This window comes from Grampus griseus, assembly GCF_964374135.1.
Source record: "Grampus griseus genome assembly, chromosome: 7".
NCBI lineage: Eukaryota > Metazoa > Chordata > Mammalia > Artiodactyla > Delphinidae > Grampus > Grampus griseus.
In genome coordinates this window covers 20,875,200-20,894,644 of record NC_139001.1, presented here as the reverse complement: position 1 = coordinate 20,894,644, position 19,445 = coordinate 20,875,200, and the positions used below count along the sequence as shown (strand labels likewise).

The following is a 19,445-nucleotide window of genomic DNA, read 5'->3' as shown; positions in this document are numbered from 1 at the left end:
TTTTTTTTTTTTGGCTGAGTTGGGTCTTCGTTGCAGTGCGCGGGCTTCTCATTGTGGTGGCTTCTCTTGTTATGGAGCATGGGCTCTAGGCACGCGGGCTTCAGTAGCTGTGGCACATGGGCTCAGCAGTTGTGGCTCACAGGCTCTAGAGTGCAGGCTCAGTAGTTGTGGCGCATGGGCTTAGTTGCTCCATGGCATGTGGGATGTTCCCAGACCAGGGCTTGAACCCGTGTCCCTGCATTGGCAGGTGGATTCTTAACCACTGTGCCACCACTATTATTCAACATAGTTTTGGAAGTCCTAGCCATGGCAATCAGATAAGAAAAAGAAATAAAAGGAATCCAAATTGGAAAAGAAGGAATAAAACTGTCACTGTCTGCAGATGACATAATACTACACATAGAGAATCCTAAAGATGTCACCAGAAAACTACTAGAGCTAATCAATGAATTTGGTAAAGTTGCAGGATACAAAATTTTTAATGCACAGAAATCTCTTGCATTCCTATACACTAACAACGAAAGATCAGAAAGAGAAATTAAGGAAACAATCCCATTCACCATTGCAACAAAAGGAATAAAATACCTAGGAATAAACCTACCTAAGGAGACAAAGACCTGTACTCAGAAAACTATAAGACAGCGATGAAAGAAATCAAAGATGACACAAACAGATGGAGAGATATAACATGTTCTTGGATTGGAAGAATCAACATTGTGAAAATGACTATACTACCCAAAGCAATCAACAGATTCAGTGCAATCACTATCAAATCACCAGTGGCATTTTTTACAGAACTAGAACAAAAAAGCTTAAAATTTGTATGGAAACACAAAAGACCCCGAATAGCCAAAGAAGTCTTGAGGGGAAAAAAACGGAGCTGGAGGAATCAGACTCCCTGACTTCAGACTATACTACAAAGTTACAGTAATCAAGACAATATGGTACTGGCACAAAAACAGAAATATAGATCAATGGAACAGGATAGAAAGGCCAGAGATAAACCCACACACATATGGTCAACTAATCTATGACAAAGGAGGCAGGGATATACAATGGAGAAAAGACAGTCTCTTCAGTAAGTGGTGCTGGGAAAACTGGACAGCTACATGTAAAAGAATGAAATTAGAACACTCCCTAACACCATACACAAAAATAAACTCAATATGGATTAGAGACCTAAATGTAAGACCAGACACTATAAAACTCTTAGAGGAAAACATAGGAAGAACACTCTTTGACATAAATCCCAGCAATATCTTTTTTGATCCACCTTCTAGAGTAATGGAAATAAAAATAAACAAATGGGACCTAATGAAACTTAGAAGTTTTGCAAAGCAAACTACAAACAAGATGAAAAAACAACCCTCAGAATGGGAGGAAATATTTGCAAATGAATCAACAGACAAAGGACTAATCTCCAAAATATATAAAGAGCTCATGCAGCTCAATATTAAAAAAAACAAACAACCCAATCCAAAAATGGGCAGAAGACCTAAATAGACATTTCTCCAAAGAAGACATACAGATAGCCAAGAAGCACGTGAAAAGCTGCTCAACATCACTAATTATTAGAGAAATGCAATTCAAAACTACAATGAGGTATCACCTCACACCAGTTAGAATGGGCATCATCAGAAAATCTACAAACAACAAATGCTGGAGAGGGTGTGGAGAAAGGGGAACCATCTTGCACTGTTGGTGGGAATGTAAATTGATACAGCCACTATGGAGAACAGTATGGAGGTTCCTTAAAAAACTAAAAATAGAACTATCATATGACCTGGCAATCCCACTACTGGGCATATACCCAGAGAAAACCATAATTCAAAAAGACACATGCACCCCAATGTTCACTGCAGCACTATTTACAATAGCCAGGTCATGGAAGCAACCTAAATGCCCATTGACAGACGAATGGATAAAGAAGATGTGGTACATATATACAATGGAATATTACTCAGCCATAAAAAGGAAAGAAATTGGGTCATTTGTAGAGCCGTGGATGAATCTAGAGATGTCACACAGAGTGAAGTAAGTCAGAAAGAGAAAACCAAATATCATATATTAATGCATATATGTGGAATCTAGAAAAATGATACAGATGAACAGGTTTGCAGGGCAGAAATAGAGACACAGATGTAGAGGACAAACGTATGGACACCAAGGGGATAAAGCAGAGGGGTAGTGGTGGGATGAATTGGGAGATTGGGATTGACATGTATACACTAATACGTATAAAATAGATAACTAATAAGAACCTGCTGTATATAAAAAAATAAAATAAAATTCATAAATAAGTAAATAAATTTTACTATAATTTTCCCCTAAATAGCAACTTAAATGTTTTCCTAAGAGTGATTAACATAGAGCAGTGGCTGCTGTTTCATCAGATAAGCTGTATTAAGTCCCTTCAAGAGTGGGAGCTCTGGGGCTTCCCTGGTGGTGCAGTGGTTGAGAGTCCGCCTGCCGATGAAGGGGACGCGGGTTCGTGCCCCGGTCCGGGAAGATCCCACATGCCGTGGAGCGGCTGGGCCCGTGAGCCATGGCCGCTGAGCCTGCGCGTCCGGAGCCTGTGCTCCGCAACGGGAGAGGCCACAGCGGTGAGAGGCCCGCGTACCGCAAAAAAAAAAAAAGTAGCCTTCTCCTGTGAGTCTGTAGACATCTGCAGAGATGCTGCCTCCTGCCTGCTGCTCCCTCCACCCTTATCAGAGCCTCTGGGGAGTGTGGGTACAGCTTCTCCATGGGCTCCACTGGCGGCGTTTGGTCAAGTTCTTTAATTGCTTAGGATCTCATTTCCTACTTCTATTAATAGTCCCTCCTTACTCCAGGGATATGGCTAGGATAAAAGGGGTACAATTCAAAGGAAAAATGAATGTGTAGGTGATTTTGAGAAATACAGTGCCACTTAGAAGAATCACTTCTAAGTTAAATTAACAGATAACCTGCCGCATTCACCCCGGGCCTGCCACACAGAGTGGCCTCCCGTGTTTTCTGGAAACGTCAGTTGGATTGAAGAAAATCTGGGGCCATCTCATACCACTCCTCTCCCCGCCATCAATGTTCCCCTTAAAGGCCCACTGCAGCTGCTTTGCCTCTGCTCACCAGGTCAGCAAGTGAAGTCTTGCTCCCTGAATGACCCTGGTTAATTTCTGCCTCTAGGGCCGGCGTCAGGAAGACTCCAAAAGGCAGCCTGTTAGCGTTGATCCGCTTGTGCTTGAATTAATCATGTCTTTTCCGTCTTGGCTTCCCACGAGCCTTTTTCTAGGTCAGAGGGAGAACTGAGAAACAGATCTGGAGGTGCCTTCCCCTCCTTCCCGGCTCTTGGGTTTTGCCTTATCTGTGCATTCTTGTCTATGGGAAACAATGTTTTCTGAAGCTCTTTTTTAGTGAAATTTAAACTGCAAAGGGAATGAAAAGAAGTCTATCCTTATTTTTTTACCCTATCCTCTGACTTCTTATCAAGTTCAGGATTACAATGTAGAAAAAGGCTTAGAAGCTTAAACAGGATTCACTGGCTCAGTCTCTCATACCTATGTTTTTTGTTTGTTTTTTTGCTGTACGCGGGCCGCTCACCGTTGTGGCCTCTCCCGTTGCGGTGCACAGGCTTGGGACGCGCAAGCTTGGGACGCGCAGGCTCAGCGGCCATGGCTCACGGGCCCAGCCGCTCCGTGGCATAGTGGGATCTTCCCAGACCGGGGCCCGAACCCGCGTCCCCTGCATCGGCAGGCGGACTCTCAACCACTGCGCCACCAGGGAAGCCCCCATACCTATGTTTTATTTTGGTGCTGCGTCTTCCGGGGGGGCGGGTCTCAGCGAAAGAAATGGATTCCTCATCATAGCAGAAAGCATTGAGAAGCCTGTGAGTCACGGTCTTTGGGGTACTATGACAGCTAACAGTTATCTGATTTTGTAACACCCTCTGCCCACATCCCCCCCCCAACCCATTCAACAGATACATTGAGTACCAAGCACTCTTCCTCTTCCTTTTAACCCCTCTTTTGGGGGATGAAACAGAACATACAAAAGACAAATTTACAGCTTAACAAAATATTATAAAATAATTATAATATTATTAAATATTATTTAAATATTATTTAAAATATTTATAAAATAAAAACCTGTGTAACCATGACACCAAAGTTATGAATATATCATCTTCTAGAAGCTTTATTGTTTTGCTTTTAATGTTTAGATGTACAATCCAACTGGAGTTTATTTTTGCACATGGAGTGAGATAAGGTCAAGGTTAATATTTTTCCATATGAATATGCAGTTATCTCAGCACCATTTACTGAAAAGCCTGTCCCTTCAGCCACTGCTCTATTCACTACTATAAATTTTATAGAAAAATGAACTAATCTAGAAATGCCTAAATAAAAAAATGAAAGTCCTACATCCTCATCCCTCCTACTCCTAGCCCTATTTCCTAGAGGTAACAACTAATATAAACAATTTGGGATGAAGCCATTGGTAACTTATTCCCTTTGTATACAAATCTGTGTAAATATACAGAGAATTTGCTTTTATAAAAATTGTATCAAATGCTTCATACTGACAATGGCTCATTTTACATAATACATTTGGCCATTGTTTCATATTGCTCTCCCTTATCCCTTTTAAGAGGTGCCAAGTAACTCCCACCCTGATGGATTTAACTGCCTGTGTCAATTCTCTATGAAATGTCCATTCAAAACAACAACCAACCACTAGAATGAATTTAAAGTAAATTTGTAGAGAGAAGAGAGGAAGGAAGGAATCCATGCGCTGAATCCAGTTCAGACAGCTGATTCTCTCCAGGTGTCCAGGCCTTGGCCTTGGCAGCCTCTCCCTCCTCTTGCTGAGTCAGCTCTTCCCAGGGGAGCCTGGCTTGCAGTACTCTTTGACAGTTCTATGCAGACTTTGCTCTCGTCTGTGGCCATCAGAGAAGGGCGAGCAAGAGCTCTTCAGGCACAAAGTGAAGAAACAACATGGGCCCCGGGACCCCGGGATAAGCCCTTTCTGTCTCCAGCATGAGATGAGTGTAGCATGATGCTTGCACCTCAGATTTCTTTCAAGAATAAAATGTTCCATATGCCCCCAAGAGAGCTGGTCAATGCAGCAGCTACAGGAACTCTTCTCTGGAGGCAACTTTTAACTTATTTATTTTTCTAAAGGCAAAAAGTGAATTTTGAGGGCTCCTGTGGAGAAGTGACTCAGCAGAGCTTTTGTTTTGTTTTGTTTTTGCGGTACACGGGCCTCTCACTCTTGTGGCCTCTCCCGTTGCGGACGCAGGCTCCGGACGCGCAGGCTCAGCGGCCATGGTTCACGGGCCCAGCCACTCCGCGGCATGTGGGATCTTCCCAGACCGGGGCACGAACCCGTGTCCCCTGTATCGGCAGGCGGACTCTCAACCACTGCGCCACCAGGGAAGCCCTCAGCAGAGGTTTTGACTGGGACTTTTATGGGCACACATCACAGTTAACAACTTCTACACCTGATGATCCTCTGATGGGGGTGGAGATTTATTAGCCCACAGGTAAGACAAATGGAGACTCCACGCACAGTTCTCTGAAGTCACTTAGGGCTGATTTCGTGAGAGTGCTACTTATACATCCTCAAGCTTGCTATTTAAAGAGAAGTGTTGAGTTTTGAAAAAACTGCTCTGAGCACGAACAATTTCCTCTTTTATTTATTTATTTTTGGCTGCCTTGGGTCTTCGTTGCTGCGCGCGGGCTTTCTCCAGTTCGGCGAGCGGGGGCTACTCGTCATTCGTTGTGGTGCGCGGGCTTCTCATTGCAGTGGCTTCTCTCGTTGCGGAGCACGGGGTCTAGGCGTGCGGACTTCCGTAGTTGTGGCACACGTGCTCTAGAGCTCAGGCTCAGTAGTTGTGGCCCACGGTGCAGTTGCTCCACGGCGTGTGGGAGTCTTCCCAGACCAGGAATCGAACCTGTGTCCCCTGCCTTGGCAGGCGGATTCTTAACCACTGCACCACCAGGGGAGTCCCAACGACTTCCTCTTATAATGGAGTGTCTCATTTGCAGGCACTCTACTGCATTTCTACTCATGCGTCCTCTCTTCTCTTGCTCTCTGTGTCCCTTTGAAGGCCAGAGACATAGGAGGCTATACAGGAGATGGGGAGGGCGATGGTAAATGTGCTAAAAGGTGGTCTGAGTTAGACTCTAGAGCCAGCCCAGGAGAGCTCATCTCAGCTCGGGCTGCCCCAGTGCGAGGCTGGCCGTGCTTACCCACCCACCCTGGACAAGTGAGCACCACTCCTGCCTGGCCTAGAGGCACAGACTGGAACAGGAGGGCCATGAGAGTGCTTGGGTTTTTTTTGTTTGTTTTTTGGCTAAGCCACACGGCTTGCAGGATCTTAGTTCCCTGACCAGGGATTGAACCCACGCCACCACAGTGAAAGTGCCGAGTCCCAACCACTGGACCACCAGGGAACTTCCAAGCGCTTGTTTCTCAACACTCCTTCACCAGTCCTGTTTGTTGGCACTAATACGTTTTAATTTAGTTTTCTGGAGACAGGGCATAGTTTGGGTGGAAAGGTTTCCAGAAATTGTCCCCCAAAGGCAGTGTGTTTCTCTTCTGGAGGAGACTTGCTCCCTTGGCCCCTTGCCGTCCTCCACCCTAAAGGGACAGAGAATGTGTGGATGGAGCCTCTGGTGAAACTGAGGGACACTGAGTACACCCTACTCCATCGGCAGTAGCCATGTAGTCGGTGGCAGTAGCCATGACTATAATAGTCTCATTGCGCTCAAGCTAAAGAAATTAAAGGAGACAAGAGATGCGCATACTTTTAAGAAGAAGTAGAAAGCAGATATGCTGAAGTTCCCTGAGTGTGGCAGAACAGAAAATAGGATTGAAAAGGCATCAAGAGACATTGCAATCATGTATCATCATCACCATCTCAACAATACTAGCCGTCATTTAGAAATGCCCACCAGGTACCTCACGGAAATTATTTAATCGTCCCAAGAACCTTAGAAGTTATGGTATACTCATTTTGCAGCTGAGGAAACAGCTTGAATCTTGTGATATAGTAGAAAGAGCACTAGTCTGGAAGTCATTGATTGGCTGTATGACCTTGGGCAAGTCATTTGACCTCGCTGGGCTTCAGTTTCCAGTTGGAGCTATGTTATCTCTAAAGCCTTTCTTTAGTTCTAACATAAGTGGATTGACCTTGTAAGGCAGAGAAGCCCAGATAAATAAAACCCTTAAAACCCATCATCGCCATTATACCGTCCAAGGTAACACTTCCCCACTCAATACATATCCATTACCACTGATGTGCCAGGCTCTGTGCTCAGTCCTGGGATGCAGAGGTGGACAACTGAGGCCCTGTCTCCAGGGAGTTGACTTGCGGTGACCTTGGCTTGTTGGTTTTCAAATAGACTTCATGTTTAGAAAAGTTTTCGATTTATAAAGAAATTGAAGAGCGAGTACAGACAGTTCCCATATACTTTCTCACCCAGTTCCCCCGTTAACATCTCACATTAGTATGGTACATTCCTGATAATCAAGGAACCAATATTGAGACATTATTATTAACTTAAATGTATAGTTTATTCAGAGCGCCTTAGTTTTTACCTAACTTCTTCTGTTCCAGGATCTCATTTTTACATTTAGTCATCATGTCGCCTTAAGCTCCTCTTGGCTGTGACAGTTTCTCAGACTCTCTTGCTTTTTATGATCTTAACAGTTTGGGGGAGTGCCGGTCAAGTATTTTGTAGGACACCCCACTATTGGAATTTGTCTGATTTTTTTTTTGTGTGACTAGACTGGGGTTATGGGTTTGGGGGAGGAGGATCACAAAAATAAAGTGCCACTGTCACCACATCTATCAGACGGACACACTCTCTCCATGATTTACGACTGTTTGATATTGACCTTGACCTGTTTGGCAGGTTTCTCCACTCTAAAGTTACTCTTTTTTTCCCCTTTTTTGTGCTCTTTGGAAGAAGTCACTCTGCACAGCCCACACTTAAGGAGTGAGGAGTTATAGCCCCCTTCCTAGAGGGCACATAATCCACAAAAATTATCTAGAATTCTTCTGCAAGAGAGATTCTCCCCCATTTATTTATTTATTTATTCAACCATTTATTTATATCAGCATGAACTCATGGACATTTATTTTCTACTTTGGGTTAAAAATCAATAAAACTTTATTTTTTGCTCAAAAATTTCCAGACTTATCCATTGGGAGTTCTTTCAGTTGGTTCCCATGGCTCTTTGACGGAGCTCCGTCACAGCAGGGTTTTTCTGCTTTTTGTGTTGTGAGCACTCCTTTACTTTCTGGCACTACAAGATGCTCCAGGCTCATCTTGTACATGTTCTGCCCCAGTCCTAGAATCAGTCATTTCTCCAAGGAGCCCTGGTTCCTTTCATCGTGTAACAGAATGATATTAGAAACCATGATGAGAGCTAGGTGTACTCATTGCTAATGGACTTAAAAAAATTTTTTTTCCAATTATACATACTCATTATAAAAGATAATTAGAAAATGCAGAAATGTATAAAAACAAAACTCAATTTAAATATTCCCACAACCCACAACCACAGAAAAGTAGACTTTTTGCTTTTTCTCTGGAATTACATAGCCAGAGCTGGCATAACAGAACAGGGAGGGTAAAGAAAGAACTGCTTTTGTTCCACACAAAAAGTCTACAGGATGGTGAGAACACAAATTGCCCGGTCAGTCCTCTGCCCCAACAGCACTCAAGGTCTGGAAACTCTTCCTGGAATCACAGAACACAAGAACTGGATGGGACCCTAGAGGTCATCTTGTCCAGCCCCTCATTGTAAAGATGGTCAGTGCTGGGAGGCAGGAGGTGGTTCTCCGGGCCATGCAGGGACCGTGGCTAACCCAAAATCATACCACAAGGTAGTCAGAGAGCCTGCCCTAGACCAAGTGCCAGAGACCCGATTTCAAGTTAAGAACGTCTTCTGCTGTGATTTAGTTCAGTGCACTAAATATTATGACTTGGAGTGGTATAAGCCAACAATTAACAGAACTTACTTTGGGGTCAGATAGATGTGGATTTCAGTTCTAGTTCCACCACACTGCTGTGTGCCCTTGGACAAAGTACTTAACTTCTCTGAGTGGCAGTCTCTCCATCTGAAATGATAACAGGAATAGTTACAACTGTATAGTATTTACTACGTTCCGGGCACTGTGGCAAACGCTTGTCATGTGTTTAACCCATTGGCTCTTTACAACAACATCATGAGGTAGGTATTATAGTCATTCAGATTTTATAGTTGAGGAAACCGACACAGAGAAAAGGAAAATAACTTATCAGAGGCCTCACAAGGGGTAAATAGCAGAGCCCTGCTTTGAAACCAGACCTATGTTCCTTACCATAACTAGTAAGACCTCCTCTCTTTATCCTAATGATGAAGATAATGATTCTTCCTATCTCAAAGGATCATAGTGAAAAGTAAATGTGAACATCCATGTAAAATACTCAGAACAGTGCCCACCATATGGTACCTTCCAGAACATGCCAGCTGGCATTATTGTTATCACTTCTGCTGCTTTGAGCCCCAGTGAGACAGGCTAGGACCTGGGGCCCTTCGCTGCAGTGCTTGCATCTGGACAACAAAATACAAAGAACCTATATGGTACTAAAAATAACTGCGTGCATGCGCAGCTGGGGCAAATTCTGCACAAAAGACACAAAGAGACCAAAAAACCCAGCTGCTACTTTTGAAGAGCCAGGAGCAAAAGCAGGGTACTGCACATGCGCCTGCACACAACACCTTCTAAGCCACCGCTCCGCCCGGCCCCTGGACACACCCCTACCCGCGCCCCATAAGAGGAACCAGCTGGCTCCCACTCAGGGAGCAAGCAAGCAAGGGGACCTGTTGTTTCTCCTCGATCCCCGCTGCTGCAGCAGGGGCCCCAATAAAGCCTTGCCTGAATTTCTTGTCTGGCCTCTGATCAATTTCTATTGATTAAGGAGGCCAAGAACCCTGGTCGGTGACAACTCTACCCATCCTGTACTCAAATCTTGAAGGGTTGAATGATCGTAACCATATGAAATTCGAAGTATGTAACTGTCTGCAAGGTGTGTGTGGGGGTTTTTTTTTGTCAGGTAAGGTTTTACTGGGGCCCCTGCCGCAGCAAGGAGGAGTGAGAACTAACAGGTTCTCACAGGTTTCCTTGCTTGCTTGGGAACTGCAAGGGTGGGGACAGCAGGTTCCTTATATGGGGCGAGGGTGGGAGTGTGTCCAGGGGTCGGACTGGAGGGGCGGCTTAGGTGTTTTGCCCACCCCTCTGGTGGTGTTGAGTGCAGGGGGCATGCTCAGTACCCTGCCTTTGCTCCCTTCACCCAGTTTTTGCTTCTGGCTCTTCAGAAATGGCAGTTGGGCTTTATCGATCTTTTGTATCTTTTGTCCAGAATTTGCCCCACCTGGTCATGCACGCAGTCATTTTTAGTCCCATACAGTTTCTTTGTATTTTGTTGCTGGAGGAGAGGTGTGTCCAGGTGCAAGCGCGGCAGCAAAGGGTCCCTGGCCGCAGCCTGTCTCATTCCCCCGGAGAGATTCTACACCCCTATTCTTTTTTTTTTGCGGTACGCGGGCCTCTCACTGTCGTGGCCTCTCCCGTTGAGGAGCACAGGCTCCGGACGTGCAGGCTCAGCCGCCATGGCTCATGGGCCCAGCCGCTCCACCGCATGTGGGATCTTCCCGGACCGGGGCACGAACCCGTGTCCTCTGCGTCGGCAGGCAGACTCTCAACCACTGTGCCACCAGGGAAGCCCCTACACCCTTATTCTTAAGGGGGAAGGGGCCGAAGGTCTCTTCTTCTGAAACTTCTTCCTGCTGGACGGGGGCCGCCGACTGTAGCCTACCCTAGAGGTGTAGATGTCCCTCGCTGACTGTTCCAAGGACCTGTAGGGACCTGGGCCACTCTCTGCTGGAATGGGTTGAATTCCTTGAGCCATAGTGAGCCTTACTTCAAACTGTTGGAGCCTAGAAGACACAAACTTAACCAAAAGGTTAAACAAACACGGGCCAAAATGAGAAGAACAACAACAGCCTTAAAGAGTCTAGAAAGGGAAGGAACCAGGTTAACTTTGGGAGGGCTTCTTTAACTGTTGACCAGACGGGGAGGTGCTGTCACCCCTACCAAGAAGCCATCCTTTCTGGGTGTATATTTTTGTTCATCTCAGGGTTAAAGTTTAACATGTTTCTTTATTATTAGAGTGGAAGGTCGGACCTGTTGGTCCCAGGTCTCCTTGGACAAAAAAGTCTTAGTCACAGGTTTACAACAGTAGGGAAAACAATGGAGTACTAGACGAAATATAGCATAAATCAGTATGACTGAAAAGAAAAGGGTTATAAGAAAACGAAAACCTCCTACCAGAAAGTTTTTTATACCTTGTGGGATCCAAGAGAACAAACTAGAGAACCAGTTTTTAATTTCCCTGCCCATATTCAATAGTGAGGATTGGTGGTTAATTGTCTGCTGAAGCCAGGTGGCTTGTAGAATTTTAATATACCATGAGCCATGAACACATGCACAATCATTTGTGAACTGAAGCCTTTTTTTTTTTTTTTTTTTTTGCGTTACGCGGGCCTCTCACTGTTGTGGCCTCTCCCGTTGCGGAGCACAGGCTCCGGACGCGCAGGCCCAGCGGCCATGGCTCACGGGCCCAGACGCTCCGCGGCATGTGGGATCCTCCCGAACCGGGGCATGAACCCGTGTCCCCTGCATCAGCAGGCAGACTCTCAACCACTGCACCACCAGGGAAGCCCGTGAAGCCAGTTTTTAACCTGAATTCTGCCTGGAAACAAGGTCAAGTAATCCCACAATGCCTTTCGGCACTCATGGTCTTTCTTAGCTCCTAAATCATGGATCCTCCCTTACACTTTTATTTCAAAATTCTCTGAGCTTCCTCTCCTCGGGCGTAACCATCTTCTGAGAAAAGGCAGCAAAACTTTCAAGAGCGTGTTCTACATGTTCCCAGCCTCTTTATTTGAACATACCCTTCAGTTCCTGGCCTTAACCAGAAACCTAGCTCTTTTCTGCTGACCCTTACGAAGGAGCTGGAAGGAAAGATAATAGATGTGGTTCAAGAGTGAGATGCTGGGCTTAAGGTTTCAGGCAGGGACCTGACAGCTGAGGATGGGGCCGTGGGAGTGGATTCTGAAATGAAGCGGGAGGTAGGCCATCAGAACTGAGATGGAGGGAGAAGCTGAAAGACTTACATGGTTCACTCCTCCCCAGCCTTCGGATCTGACTTTCCTCAGGGAACCCAAGGCTCTTCCATTTTAGGAGTCGGTGGAACCATCTTCCTTTCTTCAGAGCTCTGATCGGTTTTATAACTTGTTAATGTGGTCATATGGCTTCCTCTGGCTGGACTGTAACTTATGAGTGGAGCCTTGGTCCTTAGTCACCTCTGTGCCGGCCCCCTGCACAGGGCCTGCCGCTTTTAGAAGGCATACTGTAGAAAGCAATGAGATTTGGAATCATAAGATCTAAGCCCTTATCTAAGCCAAGCGCCAGTGAGCAAGTCACTTAAATTCTGAATCTTGTCCATAAAAATGACGGAAATCGTACCTGCTTTGCAGGATTTCGTGAGATATGTGTCAGATAATGTCGATGTGGGAAAGTGCTTCTGCTACACAGTTTGTTGCTACAACCTGTTAAAGAGTAAACCTGTCTCAGAAGCGTCCAGCCACACCCTGCGGGAGGCACCCGGAATGAGAAAAACCTCCGAACCATAGAGTTCAGTTCCTAGCTGGGCCTCCCAGCCCTCCACTTCCGCTTGACCGCCTAAAACCGCGCCTGCGCAGTTGGCCACTTCCTCTGTGGGCTTGGACCTAGGTTGCTGCGTCATGGTGAGTGTTGCTCCCGGGTGAGGCCTAGATGTGTATCCGCTTGCATCTATCCTTTTTTTGTTTGTTTCTTCGTCCTAACCTACCTCTCTTGCTCGCCCGCTCTGTGCCGTGTCCCCGACCTCTGTACCCTCGCCGCTCCTTTCGGACGCGGCCTGGAGCGGATGGGCAGGGGAGCTTGGCGGGGGCCTGGCGCGTCCGGCCGGGTTAACCGGGTGCCCTCGGAGCACCGGGCCCACCGTCGGTCCTGGTTTTACCGGGATAGGGTGGAATGGGGGGAGCTACGTGACAGGCGGGGGCTGGGTGGGTGGAAGAATGGCGTATGGAGGCCCCGGGACTTGGTGGAGGGGCGAAGTCTCCGTTTCTTGGTCCTAATATCGGCTGGTTTCTCTCTTAATCTCATTCTTAACAGGCGAAACGCACCAAGAAGGTCGGAATCGTGGGCAAATACGGGACCCGTTATGGTGCCTCCCTGAGGAAAATGGTGAAGAAAATTGAAATCAGCCAGCACGCCAAGTACACTTGCTCCTTCTGTGGCAAGGTAAGATGGGCGCTGGGACGGGGGCGGGGAGAGGGAGGGAAGGTTTCCTTCTGAAGTGAGCCCTCTCTTGAAGGAAGTTTATAAGTGGTTTGCTGGTTCTAAGTTGTTGAGCGGTTAGAGTTGCACATACCATGGGTGACCCGTTATGAGATAAGAGTATTGTTTATAATTTCAGGTTTTGTCAAATGCTTTTCATTTAAAGAAAACTATTTGGGAGCTAAAGGGGGAAAAATTATTTGGCAGCCCCAGCCGAAACCAAACCTGCTTTGTGGGACATGCTCTGTGTTTTGTCTACTGATGTTGCTAGAGATTTTTGTTAAATATTTGTATGTTTATTGTGTGCAAAAGTACTGTTATGGCGATGCTTGTTTTGGGGGGAGGGAAGGGTCTTCCACATCCCTGGCAGTGTCACCATGGTGAATGCAAATTTTGCACCAGCGAACTTGAAATTAGAAAAAACATGAATAGCCACATAAAATACACCAGCTTTAGTTTTCTAGTGTAATTTAGACCCCTGGATGTTTATTATATAAAAGGCTCTTTTTTGGTCATAGGAAAAATTGATTGTCTTTTACAGACCAAGATGAAGAGACGAGCTGTGGGCATTTGGCACTGTGGTTCCTGCATGAAAACGGTAGCTGGTGGTGCGTGGACCTACAAGTGAGTCCATTTCTTTATGGTATTTGGAAGTGTTTGGAGCATGTCGAAATTCCAGGTTTGTTGCCGGATGGGCTAGTTTGTTTAACAGGTCTGTTAGTTGGGCTGACTGCTGAACGCTTGTGTGGCAGGCTGTTTTTATAAAAACTAAGAGGTCAGTCAGCTTATTACTGTATGTGTATTGAGGCCATGTGGGCCGCCACGCCTTTGCCACTCTATAAACTGTATTGGTTGGACTTTTTCAGCTTTGTGACTGACAAGGGCCAGGTGATATTTATTGCTGTGATAAACCTCTGTGCTGGTTATTGATTGTGTGGACTCCTGAGTTTATCCGTTTCTGGAAACTCAGGCCACTCTTGAAGGCCGCTAACCTTGGAATTCATTGCTGACCCTGAAGGTTGACATGTTTTTCCTCTAGCTAGTGTGTGGACTTGTGCTGTCCAATACACTAGTCACTTACATATAGTTAAGGGACTTCGCTAGTGTAGTTGAAGTTGTTGATTTTTGTTAAATTTAAAATGGAAACAATGTAAAACGTTGGAAAATGTTGAAATGATAATGTGGATATACATAAAAGCACCTGTGGGAGTGTCTGTGAGGATGGAAGGGGAAGTGGGGAGTTGGTTGCTCTCTTGGCCGTGATGGTTAAATTAGCATTCATCTGCCACGTGGGGGTGGGGTGGGTGTGTGTTTTTCAGGTGCAGTTCCTGAGTGTTGTGGCAAAACATTCTTCTGTCATTTCCACAATGTACTGTAGTCTGCTTTACTACCTTAGTCATTGTTTTCTTGGTATCTCACCGTACCATCTTATAATTTATTAGTTTCTTCGGACATTCTGTCCGTTCTCTTTTAATGAGTTTAGTCAGCCTCCTGTAGTCATTCCTTCATGTTAATTTCATGCTCTGCTGTCTGAGAAATCAGACGCATGAGATTGCCTAATTCTTCAGGTTCTGAAGATGTGGCTGTTAATAGATGCCATCATCATCATTAAGATTGTAATGTAAAAATGAGGCACATTTCTCATTTGCCATTCTACATGTTAACTAGTTTTGGAACCAAATTTGTTTTTCTTTCCAGCACCACTTCTGCCGTCACAGTAAAGTCTGCCATCAGAAGACTGAAGGAATTGAAGGACCAGTAGAAGCGCCACCATTTGATACGTTGCTAGCCTATAATAAATGGGTTAATTTATGTAACAAAATTACTTTGGTTTGTTGTTAATTCTATTAGTTAGACGTTCTTATTTGCATTGCATTAACTTGCTTTCTAAAAAAGGACTTGGATATTAAAATTCTTTCAATTTTTGTTGGAAGAACATGCTCAGATGGGTTGTCATAATCCAGTTTTTTCAATAGTCAAATGGTACATGACATAAAAATATGAGCCTAAGTCTGTTCTTGCCAGTTAGATTTCTTTGAGATACATTGGTTCAAAAAACGCAAACTGTTTTAAAATCACAGTTAATATATAGATTTTAATATTTTGAAGGTAGGATGACATACACTACCTATTAACTTGGTGTTTTGTCTGACCACACACTGACCTTGTAGAAATGTTTGACACAGGCCTACAGGAATGGGATTTTGGATCCACATAGGGAGTTGAACAAGCATTAGGTGGCTGCGGTTAAGAAGCACCAACTCAGCCAAACTGCCTAGGTAGTTGTGTGGTGTATGTTAAGTTTCTTAACTTCTCTGCTTAGTTTCCCGCGTAATGCCTGGTAGTAGAATGGAGTATGTGATGGGAGCTGGGATCACTAATTTGGAGTCTTATTTGAAGGCTTTTGTGTTACTTTGCTTGGGAATTTGGGTGTGATTCTGTAGGCAATAGAGAATTACTAGAATTTTAAAATGGTAAGGTGACGTTTAACATTTGTTGAGCCTGGGTATTCTAAGCATAGAGTATTATTTAATACCACAACAACTTAATGAAGTGTAGATAATCTCATTTACATGTGACAAAGTTATATAACTTGTATATGATGAAGCTGGGATTTCAACCCATGCATTCTTAGCTCCAGAGCTGATACGCCTAGACATAGTTGTTTTTTTTATGATAGTTTAAGAGGAGTGGGTGGGGGGCATAGAGACCAATTAGAAGGCTGTTGAAATAGTAAGTTTTTTTTTTTTTCTCTTGGTACGTGGGCCTCTCGCTGTCTTGGCCTCTCCCCGTTGCGGAGCACAGGCTCCGGACACGCAGGCTCAGCGGCCATGGCTCATGGGCCTAGCCGCTCCGCAGCATGTGGGATCTTCCTGGACTGGGGCATGAACCCGTTTTCCCCTGCATCGGCAAGCGGACTCTAAACCACTGCGCCACCAGGGAAGCCCAGTAAATATTTTTGTGGCTAAAAAAATAGTGACTTTTCAGGCTTGCCTGGTGGCACAGTGGTTAAGAATCTGCCTGCCAATGCAGGGGACATGGGTTCGAGCCCTGGTCCGGGAAGATCCTACATGCCATGGAGCAAGTAAGCCCCTGTGCCACAACTACTGAGCCTGCGCTCTAGAGCCCACTAGCCACAAGTACTGAGACCGCGTGCCTAGAGCCCATGCTCTGCAACAAGAGAAGCCACTGCATTGACAAGCCCATGCACCGCAATGAAGAGTAGCCCCTGCTAGTCGCAACTAGAGAGAGCCCACACACAGCCACGAAGACTCAACACAGCCAAAAATAAATAAATTCATAAGAAAAAAAACAGTGACGTTTCCAAGACTACAGGAGGCAACTGGTAGGGGTAGGGCTGGAAATTAGGTTTCTGACCCCTAATCCATGCTTTCTCACTGTACTAGGCTGCCTTGTTTTTTGGGCTCAAGAGTGTGTCCCTTTGTAATCTGCTTCCCCACCCTTTGGCTTGGTTTTACAGTGGTTTTCTGAGCCTTTGTTTTTCTAAGCTGTTTAATTGACTTTGCATCAGGGTATAAAGAGTAATGCCTGTGTTCCTCACTAGACTCTAAGCTTACAGGCCAACTCATTGTATTCTAAATATTTCCTAAGGATGTTACGGGAAAACCCAAATGAACTTTTTGGGCCAACCCAATGCTATTTGTGTGTATACAGGTCACCAGAAACCCCAAACAGGAACACATCTAATTGCAAGTTTTGTTTTGGGTGTGTAGGTGAGGGCTGAGGATACTTGAGCTTTGTTTCAAAGGATTATTAGCGAGAGACGAGGACTAGAGACTGAATTTTGGGACCAAAATGGACTAAGAAGGAATTGTGGGAGGACTCAGTTAAGATTGGAAATAACATCAGTTTGGGAGTAGAACCAGAGCCAAGCAATCTGTACAGAGTTTTAAAAATTTCACTGTTAACGGTCTCCCTCTGGAAAACCAAAAGCCATTTTTTGTTGATAGCACTTTGGGCCAGAATTCAACAACAGGGAAGGGAAACTTTGAGTATATGTTTTGGGATACGTGAGTCAAAATGAGTCAGGGGTCAAGTTAATGCCATGCCACCGTCAGCTCTGTAAGCCAGGACCCTTGAGAAGGCGTATCAAGGAGTGTGGGAGGTATGGCTGACACCAGAGAACTTCAGGTGTATTTGTGGGTTCAGCCAGTGAAGAAGGGGGTTAATTGAAGATAGAGACCGTACATTAAACCAGTGTGCATTGACCACTCCCTGAAATAAGGGCAAGATATGATCACTGCTCTTTAAGTTTGCTAGCAGGGGTGAAACAGCTTGGCTCATTAAACATTTACAAACTCCTGGTTTATGTGATAAAAGTGTAAAGTAATTATATAAGGCAGTTTCAATCAAAATGCTAATTTTTCTTTACCTGAAATCTGCAAAATGTTCCCAAAATTTAATTTGGGAACAAAATTAGGACAAGGACAAGAACAAGAAAATGTAGAATAGTGGTTAAAAACATGGATTCTAGAGTCAGAAGTAGGAGTTTAAATTTCTTACTAGCTAGTGACCTTGGACAAGTTTACTCTGTTTCTTCAAGTTCCTCATTTGTAGAAAGGATATACTAGTTTCCCCCTCAAACAACAAATTAGGTAAAATTGGCTTTAGAACACTCACTAACTGGATCTTGGAGAGGGAAAGAGTGCTAAGTTTGGAGATAGTGGTGCTGTATTTCAGTAGAAAAGAGGTGGAATCAGGAGGGAAACTGCCTGTGACAAGAGGATGAGTTACGATGTCGGGGAAGGAGGAAGAGATGTGAGGTTTGGGCTGAGAAGCTTTTATGAAGTACATTTTTGATCCCAGGGAAAAGAAGAGCTAAAGCAAGATTTTTTGATACAGGAAGCTAATATGCCATGTGTGTGTGTGTGTGTGTGTGTGTGTGTGTGTGTGTGTGAGTGTGTGTGAGACAATGTGACATACCCATAATCCGGAGTACTCTGCAGCTAAAATTCTTTGGGCTTTTGTGCTGTTCCTTGTAAGGAGAAGGTTTGTTTTACTCTGCTGCATCCCATCTGCTTGTGGTTTTATCTGTGAAGTTGTCATGTGGATCTGTCAGGGGTTACATTCTAGGTATATTTTTGCTAAGGATCAAGAAACAATAACTTTTCCAGGTGTTTCACCTAGTATTTTATTCTAATTGTAGATTAGTCTTTCTTTAGCTTACTCCAGGCTGTGGAGAAAGTAAGTTATGGTTTGGCTGCTTTTTGCACATGAATCATAAAAGAATTTCCCCAAGCACTATTGAAAAGGGATGGACAAATTATAGAGTAAATGGAACCGATCATATATATATATATATATATATATATATTTTGGCCGTGCCTTGTGGCATGCAGGATCTTAGCTCCCCAACCAGGGATGGAACCTGGGCACTTGGCAGTGAGAGCAAAGCGTCCTAACCACTGGACTGCCAGGGAATTCCTCCAATCATTTCTTTTTAGAGAATTTGAATCAAATGGCACAGATACACTAAGGGAAAGCACTAAGCTTTGGAAAACGTTCATGGACTCCTGCCAGGATCACAGCGCTGCCCCAATTCCTGCCTGTTTCAGTTAGTTTTTTGGTTGCATGTAGGAGACTGACTCAAGCTAACTAAAGCAGAAGAGAGATTTACTGGAGCATAATTGAGTGCTTCACAGGCTAGAAGAGAAAGACTAGGTTTGTAAGATGAAGAAACCAGGGCATCTTCACAGTTATCAGTGGAGGAGCTGAGAGACAGTCCCCTTTATTTCTTTTTTTAATAAATTTATTTATTTATGGCTGCATTGGGTCTTCGTTGCACTGGCTTTCTTTAGTTGCATTGAGCGGTGGCTACTCTTTGTTGCGGTGTGCAGGCTTCTCATTGCGGTGGCTTCTTGTCGCAGAGCACGGGCTCTAGGCGCACAGGCTTCAGTGGTTGTGGCTCGCGGGCTCTAGAGCGCAGGCTCAGTAGTTGTGGCGCACAGGCTTTGTTGCTCTGGGGCATGTGGGATCTTCCCAGACCAGGGCTCGAACCCATGTCCTCTGCATT

The 19,445-nt window shown here is 44.9% G+C and overlaps 1 protein-coding gene and 1 long non-coding RNA gene across 2 annotated transcripts; one reads left to right on the top strand and one right to left on the bottom strand.

Annotated features, from left to right (window-relative positions):
* Positions 1–8,220: 8,220 nt before the first annotated feature.
* On the bottom strand, positions 8,221–12,222 carry LOC309825433. The gene is made up of 3 exons (XR_014297032.1): positions 12,205–12,222; positions 9,008–9,106; positions 8,221–8,369 (listed from the first exon to the last, which is right to left on the bottom strand). It is a non-coding gene; the product is annotated as an uncharacterized lncRNA (long non-coding RNA).
* A 536-nt stretch (positions 12,223–12,758) lies between these two features.
* Positions 12,759–15,233, top strand: RPL37A (ribosomal protein L37a). Its single transcript, XM_082658305.1, has 4 exons — positions 12,759–12,837; positions 13,247–13,375; positions 13,953–14,035; positions 15,110–15,233. Exons 1-4 carry the CDS (start codon positions 12,835–12,837, stop codon positions 15,171–15,173), a joined length of 279 nt encoding a protein of 92 aa, XP_082514431.1. The 5' UTR covers positions 12,759–12,834; the 3' UTR covers positions 15,174–15,233.
* Positions 15,234–19,445: the final 4,212 nt, after the last annotated feature.

Bases quoted from the DNA above. Each gene is read 5' to 3' on its own strand.
- RPL37A (XM_082658305.1), top strand. The intron at 13,376-13,952 runs GTAAGATGGGCG...TGTCTTTTACAG, and splicing joins CTTGCTCCTTCTGTGGCAAG to ACCAAGATGAAGAGACGAGC. The intron at 14,036-15,109 runs GTGAGTCCATTT...TTTTCTTTCCAG, and splicing joins GGTGGTGCGTGGACCTACAA to CACCACTTCTGCCGTCACAG.